Source organism: Zosterops lateralis (assembly GCF_965231275.1).
Source record: "Zosterops lateralis genome assembly, chromosome: 2".
Lineage (NCBI taxonomy): Eukaryota > Metazoa > Chordata > Aves > Passeriformes > Zosteropidae > Zosterops > Zosterops lateralis.
This window is the reverse complement of record NC_139763.1, coordinates 95,453,076-95,463,954: the sequence shown is the minus strand read 5'-3', so window position 1 is coordinate 95,463,954 and position 10,879 is coordinate 95,453,076. Positions and strand designations below refer to the sequence as shown.

Here is a 10,879-nt window from a genome sequence, read left to right as displayed (position 1 = left end):
TTCTTTCACTGACTTCATGATTTCACGAGTGACTTGGGCATGTTCTCTATCAAGAGTTCACAATTTAGCTGGGAAAGGTTATATAGTTTAGTAGATTTATTATATTAAACACTGACATTTATATAAGAAACCTAGCTTCCTTACTGCTGGAAAAGGTCATAATTTGCACAAGCTTTTAATTCCATAGAATAGAAAACTACTGAATATGACTGACAGAAAAAAGTTTCAAAACCTGTTGCACGATGTGTTACCTACACATTAGTCTTCAATGACCACTTTCCAAGAACCTAAAATAACACTCCTCTGGTCTAGAGCTGGTCTACAGATCAATAGGAAGTGGTACAAGAAATATAATTTTCCAACATAACATCTTGCACAGTCCTAATCACTAGCAGCATCAAACAGCAATATTAATCCACGAAAAATTCAACATTTTACACAGTAGCCTGCATCCAGGAATCCATGATGGAGCTGAGTATAAAGTGCCTTTTAAAGAAGGGAATATGTATTTGCTACCCTTATACATACATCTTGCACTCATTTAGATTTGGTTAAACCAAGAAGATCCCTGAGTTGTGCATTAAAGCAGGCTCTTCAACTAAATTGCAAATAAATAGATAGTAAAATCATTGTCACTGAAGGTAATTGTTAAACTTGCTTGAAAGCTTTAAAAAAATCACAGAAAGTCAGCAAAGGACAAAAAGACAAAAACTCAAGCCATAAAAATTAAGAAGATTGTCACCAAGAACTCTGTGGCTATATCAAATTTTCAACTGTAATGATCTATGAAGCAAAAGGATTCTGGTTCTGAATTAAATATAGTGGATGTTCCGCATCTTCCTTGCTCTTCTTACTTCTAATCTAATCTGCCTGGCTCTTGCTTTAGCTTCTAGTTCTGCAGCTTGTTTCTCTTCTCTCTTCCTTCTCAGCCAGCTGTGGAGAGACAAAGAGGACCAGAAGTGCTGCAATTGTCATTTCAAGTTTTACATCATCCACTCAAAGGAGATTTGTCCCCCACTTAACTGGAGCCCACCCTGTCTTGTAGGGTGAAGTTGGGTGTCACAGCTGAGACAGTCTAAAAGCCTGCTACACCCAAACACAGGAAGCACTACTTTCCCACCCCAATTTCCCTGCTTCTGCACCCATCTTTACCTCCCCCATTTTACTAAACTGGATTAACTTCATGCTCATGTCATAGACTGAATCAACCCAAGCTTGCTCCAAAACAGGCAACAAGGGAACCAGGGTTTGAGGAGAATATCCCTTTTTTAACAAAAGGAATTCACTCTTTTCAACTCAGGTTCTGACAAACAATTTCATAGTAGTGAACAAACAACATCAAGTAACTGATGTATTTTTTGCTAAGTTTAAAAGGGCATATTCATGCAAAACAAAACAAAACAAAACAAAATCCTCCAAAACAATGAGGATGCCAGCTGCAAAGATGTACCATAAGATAGCTACAGCTTTGAGATGATAGACTACAAAAGTTTCAAATGTAGTTCCTTAGGAATGACCCTACTCACTCTCTAAAAGCTCTGTCACATTCCTCTGCACTTGGAAAAAAGGACACTTCCTCAGTCTGGCGTCTCAAATATTCTATCCGTCTTTCTTTCACATATTGTTGGTGCTTTTTTTTAAGCCATAACCTGTAGGCTTCTTCTGGATCCCTGTGCACTTCCTAGTTAATAAAAAAGATATGTTACAAAGGTTATCAGTAAATTACCTTTATAATAACCACATTATAATAAGATTTTTTGTATTCTGCTGTGGTCTCCCCTCCATGACATACTTTATGAACACACCAGAGCATATGCTAATCTGGCATAGACTATATACATGAGCGAGCATTCAAAGCACCATGTTTAGAAAAGTACTGAATTTAGCTTTTCAAGCTCATCACTTTAAAGCAGAAGAACTTCAGAACAGCATCTGAATCTCCAGGTTTTGATCAGATCGTGTGCATTAACTACTTGCTAACAAGTTCTGATGGTAAGGAACACACTCCAAAGAGTCTCCTGGCTGCTTGTTCACTGCAGGGCTCAATCAAGTCCTTCTCCTGGTATATGGGAGCATCACTGTATCCCCTGTGATTTTATACTTAAGTTCATGTATGCTGCTTCTGCATTGCAAGCCACTCTGCCAAGCAGATCAATCCTAAACCTGCAAGTCTAGCTTTTCACTGAAAACAATGTGACAACAACATTTTCCATTGCTGTAAGTTTTCATACACTTAGTAAGAATGCAGGTTTAGAATTTGGTTTTCCTATTTAAAAAGAGCACTATAGATCCCAGTTCCACATTAGGGAGACCTTACTTTTACTCTTAGTCTCAGCTCTTCCAACTGCTTTGCACGACGATTTCGCTTTTCTTCTTTTATTTGTTCTTTCTTCTTCAGTAACCAAGCTCTATAAACTAATTCATTCTCTCTTCTCTTCAGTTCTTCTAGTTCCCTTTGCATTTCTTCTTCCTTAGGTGGAAAAAAAGCAAATAAACTTATTTTTAAGAGAATGATCTTAATCTGCAAAGACTGTTGCAGACAATAAATAAGCCACTTGAATTGCATGAGAGACACTAAAATACAGATGAAGCAGGAATACTCAAAGACTGCATCACAGCTGATACTACATTTAGGAAGAAATTGCTTAGAGCACTTCTGTGGTTTGTGATATACTCAGACACTTTCAGTCTAATCCTTTTTGTGATTACCTCCATTTCCATGACACCTCTCGACTCACAGACATTTAAATAGCAACAGGCAAAAACTCTTAAAATTGTCTGCCTGATATCTCTACTTAGCTTAGAATCACTTTAAATGGAGAAATTTTAAAAATAAATGTAGCTCTCAGACTTGATGGACCACTAAACCTTAAAGGATATTTAACAACATATGGATTGCAGGCATTACCTTATTAATAAGGACCTTTTCTTGGACATGAAGTTGCAATGTATTTACTTAAGGAGATCTTATTAAGGAATATTAATAGCTTCAGGTTTTTTTCAAGTGTACAAAATTAAATGATATTTACAAAATTGAGAAAAGTTTCTATTATTTATTAATTACATTTTAGCTAATGATAAGTATCTACAAGGAGGAGAAGAAGTTTCAATTAATGCTTGAGAAAGCTGACTAGGACATTTTTTACCAGGAATTACTCTCTGTGAAACAAAAAGCTACAATCCCTACTCATTTTAATACTTTGAGAAATCTAATCTTCTTGCAAACAGATGATGTTCCTCCCACCTACACACAACTTTCAGATATCCTCCAAACTTATCATTTCTAATTTACTGGAATGAACAAAACTCCACCAAAATGAAGCAGATGGATTCTAGTAATGTCAAGAAATGTTTCAGGCCTGGGAAATCCATCACAGAATGGAAGAATTCCATTCCAGAATGAAGAAATAAGGTAACACATCCTTACCTTTCCATAAGTCAGCCATTAAAGGAAGAATTTAGCACACACTGTTAAGGAAAATAACCTTCCTTCCCCTCACTACCCCACTTTTTACTTTAAATACACAGACCACAGCTTCAGGAGATCGAGCCTTGTGTGCACAAAGAAAACACTTCAATTGCTCATCAGTTTTCATACCCCTCATTACTAAGCTGAGTCTCAGCAACCTTTTCAAATAAAGCAGGCTAGAGCTCTTTCCACAGATAGAAAATAACCTTGGAAGCTACTTAGCCAGCTTAATTAGTACATCATGGCACAGAAAAATGGCAGAAGCTTCATGCTCCTTTTATAGAGCAACACACATAGCAAGTTACCTTTTTGTAATTGTATCATCATAATGCAAGAAGAAGAAAAACATCAACATTTTTTAACTCTCTGGTGAAGTTTTCTGAAAAAAACCAGCTCCATTACAGCTGTCAGAGGCTGACTCTCTATTAAATACAAATATATTTTTTTTTTCTGCATAAGGAGCTGGGAAAGAATTAAAAGGGTTCTTACAGTCATTTTACTGTGTAAATGTTATATTATGACTAAACACTCTCTCATATGATAATTGGCTAATCCATATTTCTTGAGAATTCAAATGTGCCCCATTACTGTGGTTAATGTAAACTTCCTGCCCTGCAATATAATATATGCAGATATGATACCACCTACTACATTCCATAAACTGTGGGACTGTAACAGAACCTAGGTAGAGAAAATCAAGAAGTAAAAGCAGTAAGAAAAATATAACAGAAGAAGGCCTATTTAAGGATATATTAAATAAATACTTCATTCCTCCTCTGAGCAAGGCATGGATCCTATGCCACTCTGGGAAAGAAGCTTTGAGAGATTCTATACAAACTCCAGAGAACCATTGTTATTATTGTTGTTGTTATTATTACTACTACAACTATTATTGCTTTCTCTTTTTTCGAGGAAGAATGGAGTAAATACCTGAGCACATGGTCTTTGTGGAGCAGGGGAATAGGATGGTCACTGTGATTTACTTTTCTCTATATATTTACCTCTCTCTTCAGTCTTTCCTTCCTTAGTTCTATCTGCATCCTTAATTCTTTTTGTCTGGGAGTAAGAGTGTAAGTGGAGCCTTTCATGTATTTGCCTGCAGACTCAGTCTTCTGTTTTCTCCGATCTTTTGCATAATTCTGAGCAGATTCTGGATGACCCTTGGAGTCAGGTGGAGCCGTTTCTTTCACTTGAGAGTCAGCGGGCAAAGAACTGGCTTGTTGAGCTTTAGTATCTGTAAAAGAAACACTTATTGGGGGCAAAATGCCCTGGCTTTCAATATCACATAAACTTACGAGTTCAAACTTTCTATCTTTTTCCACTAGAATTATACCATCTGTTGTTTCCCCATCTGGTCCAGCATGTTCTGAAAGTGATGTGGGTTCCTGTCCCTTGTCATCAGAAATATGCATTTGAGACAGCCCACCTGAAACATCGTCTGTCCTTGCAAGGTCAGCTTTATCAGCTTCAGCATCTTCTGGAGGAGGAGCTTCTAATTTCTGTTCTCCACTTTGATCCTCAGGATTTGGATTTTCCAGGTCTTTGTTGGCTTCTTTATCCTCTTCCTCACCCTGTTCATTTTCCAGCTTGGATTCCTGGATAGAGCTTTCTCCTTCAGTCTCCTGGTCCTTCTGTTTAGTATCTGCCCCGGATCCCATGTATTTTTCATTAGAATATATCACTTTCACGTCTTCATCTTCCTCTGCCTGCTGATCTAGATTTTCTTCCTCGTTGTCTTCCTGAGAGCGGTCTGCAGCTTCTTGTGCTTCAGCATCCTTTTCTTCAGGATTCTAAAAAAATTAAAATAAACTAGTCTCTTCTGTCAACAAAAGAACAGTTATCAAAGAAAGAGAAAAGAAACAGTGAGAGAGAAGAGCAGTACAAACTACCTGCATTCTAAACCAGGCTGTCAAATAGTGCATGTCATAACTAACAGCTTTTTTGGTACTAACAAGTCTCTTCACTTTCTTCATGTTCACATTCACACAAAGTTTAACTAACCAGTTAAGTGATTAGTGACAGCATAAAACCACAACAAATGTTGCACAAATACTTAAAGGAACCCAGAAGTACTTTTGAATAAAACATTTAATTTTCAATGAACACTGAATTTTCTGCTTTATGGATGTTATAACCAAACTGAAATGTTTTGCTGAAATGGTCTTCACTATCATTCCAAATAACCTTCCTTGGAAAAATTCAGTGAATGCGCGTACACATTTCAAGCAATACTGAATTTGTGCCTCTGATTCCAAATATTACTCAATTTTGTCTTCTAAACAACACAACTAGCATTTAATGTAACAAATACCTCATTTTCACCACGGTTTTGTTTTTCTTCTTCCTCAGTTAGGGATTCCGGGTCTTTTTCAAAATCATCCTCATATTCTGCACTTTCTGTTACATCACCCACATCTCCTTGATCTTCCTTTTCACTCATTTTGGCGATGTGTTAGAGTTCTACTACAAAAAGGAGAGGGAATAAAATGTTTTCAAACTCTAGTGACACACAAATACTGATATAATTTGTGACACCCACATCAAACTTGTGAGCAGTATTAACACAAGCATGTTAGACAGTGCCACAGCACCTCAGGATCACTGATGACTCATAAACATGAATGGTTTTGGCCTTTTCAGCTCTGGCTACTGGGAGAAGGTTTGAGTTAAAGCAAATCAAGGTGATTTAATGTCTCTGACAGAGACATTAAACTAGAACTCATGATCTTTTATCAGTTAGCCTTGTGCTTGGACAAAGAGACCACTACTTTATGTTAGCCAGAAGTGCTACAAACTTCTTGCTTGTATCTTACCTTGTTTATATCTTATCTTGTTTAAATGCAGTGTAACTTTAAGCACTCATTAGCCTGTTAATCAGGCTGGATACAGTCATGCTCATGACAAAACTGAAGATGAGCCACTATAAGGACTGAATCTTTTAAAAAAAACCTTTGTCCTGCATATCACGCAGGTGCCACCAGGTCCTGAAGGACTGCTCAAATGCCAGTGCTTGCCAGGCTGACTGCCTGCTGCCCCTTGCCTCAGCTCACTCAGTACGAGGCATCAAAGACATAAAAGTTTAAATATGTGGACACTCACAAGCCTAAAGAGCTGATTCTGCTGTTTATAGCTTTAGCCCCTCATCATTCCTTCCATAATTTGTTACTTTTTACAAAAGCAGCACAGAAGAAGAAAACATCAATTATTCAAAAGTTCCTGTTCTTTTTGTACCATCTGCTGTAGGCTGGAAGGTGCCACTTCTACGTGTCTCTATTAGGATTAATGTGTCATTTTCAATATACTAAAGATCATGATTGTTGTGACAGGACAAGGAGTAATGGGCACAAATTGAAAGAGGGGAAATTTAGGTTAGATATTAGGATTAAATTCTTTGCTGTTTCAGGGGTAAGGCACTGCCACAGGTTTCCCAGGGAGATTGTGGCTGCCCATTCCTGAAAGTCTTCAAGACCAAGTTGGATGGTGCTTTTAGCAACTTGATCTAGTGGAAGGTGTCCCTACCCCTGGCAGGGAGGTCCCATTTTGATGCTCTTTAAGCATTCCAACCCCTTAACATTCTGTGATATGATATGGCAAGACAATATGGGCTGTAAGAGAGAGCTCTGACTCTGGGTGGCCCTAGAAAAACAATAAGACAGCTCTTGCTGTGTGACCATCCTGCCCTTCCAGACAAGAATCACAGAATCAGAGAACCATAGAATTCTGAATCAACAACGGTTGCACCTGCATTGTCAAATCCATCTCTGCATTTTGTAAAAACCCTCTCATCCAGCAGATGTTGCTTAAATTCTTCCAAGTTTTGTTTTGAGTTCTGATGAGCATCTCTGAGTTCTCAGTTATTTATTCTCAGGAACACCAGCTCTGCTTCTTAGAACTCTGTATTTTATGCTGGAAAAGAGTGATGTTCTTTTAAACCTCAAAACTTAGTAAAGATTTGTTTCAGAGTGGTAATAAAGCTGGGCAATTTTTGCTGCAAAAATTGTTTGTACAGGAACTTTTAAAAGCTCTTTGTTGTCTTTGATCCATATGTTGTTCAAGAAAAGCTGGTAATTTTTTCACTTCTTTTTAGCTACCACTTGCCACCGGAATCACTCATTCACACTAGATTTCTCAGAATTTAAATTTTTACAGTTCATTTAGAATGTTGTCCTGGCTTTCCACACCATATCTATTTCCATCGTGTTTTTCCTGCACCCCTTCATATGACATGTAATGATTTCTGCTGGGAAATGCGCCTTCCTTCACAAATATCCTTGGTTTGGGTGATGATGCACCTGGGTTATTAATGGAGATACTTTGCTCTGGTGCATATTCAGCACAAAATAAATATTAAAAACTACAATTATTATAATAATGATAATAAAAATTATCATAACAAAAGCTGTGATTTTATTATTATGATAAGCAGATACAAAAGCTGCACAGATAAATTGTGCCTTTAAAAAGAACATGTTCACATCAGTCTGTGGGGCTCAATACAAACACATTGAACACGCTGTTTAATTAATTTAGGTAAAGTGTAATAATGGGGAGCAGCATAAAAATCAACCTCTCCTGTTGTAAAATAAAGCAGCCATGGCTGAAGAGAGCATTTCCAATCCAATGACTTGTTTCACAGAATCACAGAATTTTAAGGGGTTATAATGGACCTTAACATCACCTAGTCCCAACTCCCCCTGCCATGGGCAGGAGCGCCTCCCACTAGAGCAGGTTGCTCAAAGCCCCATCCAGCCTGGCCCTGAGCCCTTTCCAGGAATGGGGCATCCACCACCTCCCCAGACAATCTGTTCCAGCATCTCACCACCCTTAGAGTAAAGAATTCCTTCCCAATCTGTAACCTAAGCTTCCCCTCTTCCAGTCTGTACCCATTTCCCCTTGTCCTGTCACTGCAGTTCCTGACAAGGAGTCCCTCTCCAGCTCCCCTATGGGATCCTTCCCTGGAAGGTTGTAATGAGGTTTCTACACAAGCTCCTCTTCTCCAGGCTGAACAGTCCCAGCTTTCTCAGCCTGTCTCCGTAGAGAGGTCTCCTGTCCTCTTACCAGCCTCGTGGCCTTCTCTGGACTTCCTCCAACACTTCCATGACCTTCTTATCTTGGGGCCACCAGAAAATCCTAAATCAGCTTCTATTCTATTTCGGATATTATGAAGTAAAGTGATTCGGCATTAAGAGGGACCGAAAGTAATCAGAAGGTCTCAAATCTTCATTTTCACCTGTTTTCACCTGTTCTACCTGGGGCGTGTCAGTGGGGGGAGTGCGCTGTGACCGCCCGTCCCGCACAGCTCAGCGACCCCTCGCCCACAGCGGCAACACCAGAGCGACGGACTTCTGTCCTTCTGCACTAAAACACGCACACATACACAGACCCACGAACCCGAACAGCAGGCGGGGCGGCGGGGAACATCCTCACCAGCATTCCCTGTTCCCCGGGGACACGCCGGGCCGGATCCGCCGCTCCTGCCGGGGACGAGGAGGAGGCGCCGCCCGGCGTTGCGGTTGCCGTGACAGCGGCGGGGCGAAGGAGAACCGTCCTGCGGCGCCGCCAGCACCACGGCGGCTCCTGAGGGAGTGACACCGCCTCCCTAGGAAGTGGCACCGCCTCCCAGGGAGTGACACCGCCTCCCAAGGGACGAACGCGGCCTCCCAAGGGAGTGACACCGGCTCCCGCAGGGCAGGCCCGCCCGCCCCGTTGCCATGGAGACGGGCCCTGCGCGCCAGGGCGCCCCGCCCGGCCCCTTCTCCGTGAGGGATAATTCCGCCCGACCCCTGGAAATCGTCTGGAAGCAGAGCACTGAGTGGGGCAGGGGCACACACACCCCACCAGGAGAGGGGCAGGAGTGCGGCAGGCGGTTCGCCCCGTCAAAGAAAAGCCCTTCTTTGCTGCTGTTGAATTATGCACTCCTGAGGGAGCGGCCTCGGGTTGCGTGTTGTATTATTGATCGTGCTCCGGCTGGCGCTGAGCAATCGGATCAGCCCAGGAGCCAGCAGTGTCAGTGTCAGCAAATTCGGGGTTTTGTTAATCACGGATTCATAGAATCGTTTGGGTTGGAAGGGGATCTTGAGGCTCCAAGGCCCTTGCCCTGGGCAGGGACACCCTCCACTGGACCAGGCTGCTCGGAGCCCCCTCCACCTTGGCCTTGAATACCTCCGGGGATGGGACACCCATCATTTCTCTGGACAACCTGCTCCAGTGTCTCACCACTAATGAGGACAGCACTGAACCTCCAGAAACATAACTCTCTGTGTTAACCATACACCGCCCCTTGAACTTGGAAATGGGGAGGAGGGGGGAAACAAAAACCAATCAATGAACCAAAAAAAAAAAAAAAAAAAAAAAAAAAAGGCCAAAAACTCCACCCTGATTTAACTGCAGGACTGGGGGGCTGGCAGAGGGGCAGGGGGATAAGGATCAGAGTCCTCAGTGGAGCTGGAGGGAGGTGGCCGGTTGCCGTCTCCTCTAGGGAGGACCAAACACCCCACAGATTTTTAGAGGACGCTGTGCCCCTGAGGCCAGCAGGTCCCCAAAGAGCTGTGTGATCACCAGACTCCCCACAGAGCACACACAGAGCTCATTGCAAGGGCGAGCAGCTGCCAGCAGTGCTTCAGTATGATAAAGTCCACTCAGCATCACAAAATGATTCCCAGCACTGTGTTTTGGGAGATGGCCCTCCTCAGCCTCCTACCAACCGGGGCTGCAGTAGCGTGGACCCCTCTGAGGGGAAGGAGGGAGAGACTGAGGGAGGGAGTTCTCACTGGCAGCACTGACATGGTGCTCACACTGTCCCTCACACGGCTGTGGCCACAAGCTCTGAATACCCTGGCCTGGCAAAGCAAAGGATGACTGTCTCCAAGACCACTCACCTCAGAGGGCAGCACCTCCCCCTGTACGAAAGGGTTCATGCTATGAAAGGAAATACAGGCAGAAAACAGCCACAAAGCCAGAGCTTTGATAACAGAGTAACTCAAGTAGGAGCCCTTTCACTCAAAGTCCCAGGGGACAGAAAAGCTGAAGCCCTTCAAGGTGGGGTTCATGAGTTCTCTGAAGACATCTGTCATCACAGCCCACATGCCACAGGAGGAGGTTGGAGTCCATGACCTCAGGGTTTCTGTTCATCCTACACCATACAGTGAAAAAGAAAACCAAGTTTTGACATTGGTTCTAGTGGGCTGAAAGGCTCCCTTACACTTACCAGAGATAATGCTCAGTTACCTGCTCTATGTGGTGAAAACTTCAATCAGTGACCTTGCCCAGGGCATGAAGTTATCCCACCCTTTAAGGCAATATGCTGAATTTCTGATTTTCCACATTTCATTTTGACAAGTTCATAGCAGACTAAAATACAGAGAACTGGGTACAATACAAGGCTTTCTACTCTGCTTTTATTGTAAGACT

General features: G+C 42.0%; 1 protein-coding gene across 3 annotated transcripts; it reads right to left on the bottom strand.

The window, feature by feature from the left end:
• Positions 1–129: 129 nt before the first annotated feature.
• Positions 130–8,999, bottom strand: CCDC181 (coiled-coil domain containing 181). Of its 3 annotated transcripts, none has more exons than XM_083855003.1 (7): positions 8,897–8,999; positions 5,781–5,932; positions 4,896–5,259; positions 4,471–4,703; positions 2,318–2,470; positions 1,527–1,681; positions 130–933 (listed from the first exon to the last, which is right to left on the bottom strand). In XM_083855003.1, the coding sequence occupies exons 2-7, from the start codon at positions 5,907–5,909 to the stop codon at positions 813–815; spliced, it is 1,155 nt and encodes a 384-aa protein (XP_083711129.1). In that variant the 5' UTR covers positions 5,910–5,932; positions 8,897–8,999; the 3' UTR covers positions 130–812. The 3 variants fall into 3 exon arrangements, with proteins under 3 accessions (XP_083711129.1, XP_083711131.1, XP_083711130.1); XM_083855005.1 differs by having other exon boundaries at positions 5,781–5,929; positions 8,897–8,949; XM_083855004.1 differs by having other exon boundaries at positions 8,861–8,941.
• Between the last annotated feature and the right edge of the window lie 1,880 nt (positions 9,000–10,879).

What these genes read in the sequence shown, in the direction of transcription:
- CCDC181 (XM_083855003.1), bottom strand. Translation starts at nt 5,909, where the DNA reads ATGAGTGAAAAGGAAGATCAAGGAGATGTGGGTGATGTAACAGAAAGT. An exon ending in AGCTGAGACTAAGAGTAAAA is followed by an intron (nt 1,682 to 2,317) that starts GTAAGGTCTCCC and finishes TTTATTAACTAG; the next exon opens with GAAGTGCACAGGGATCCAGA. An exon ending in TGTGACAGAGCTTTTAGAGA is followed by an intron (nt 934 to 1,526) that starts GTGAGTAGGGTC and finishes GTCTCTCCACAG; the next exon opens with CTGGCTGAGAAGGAAGAGAG.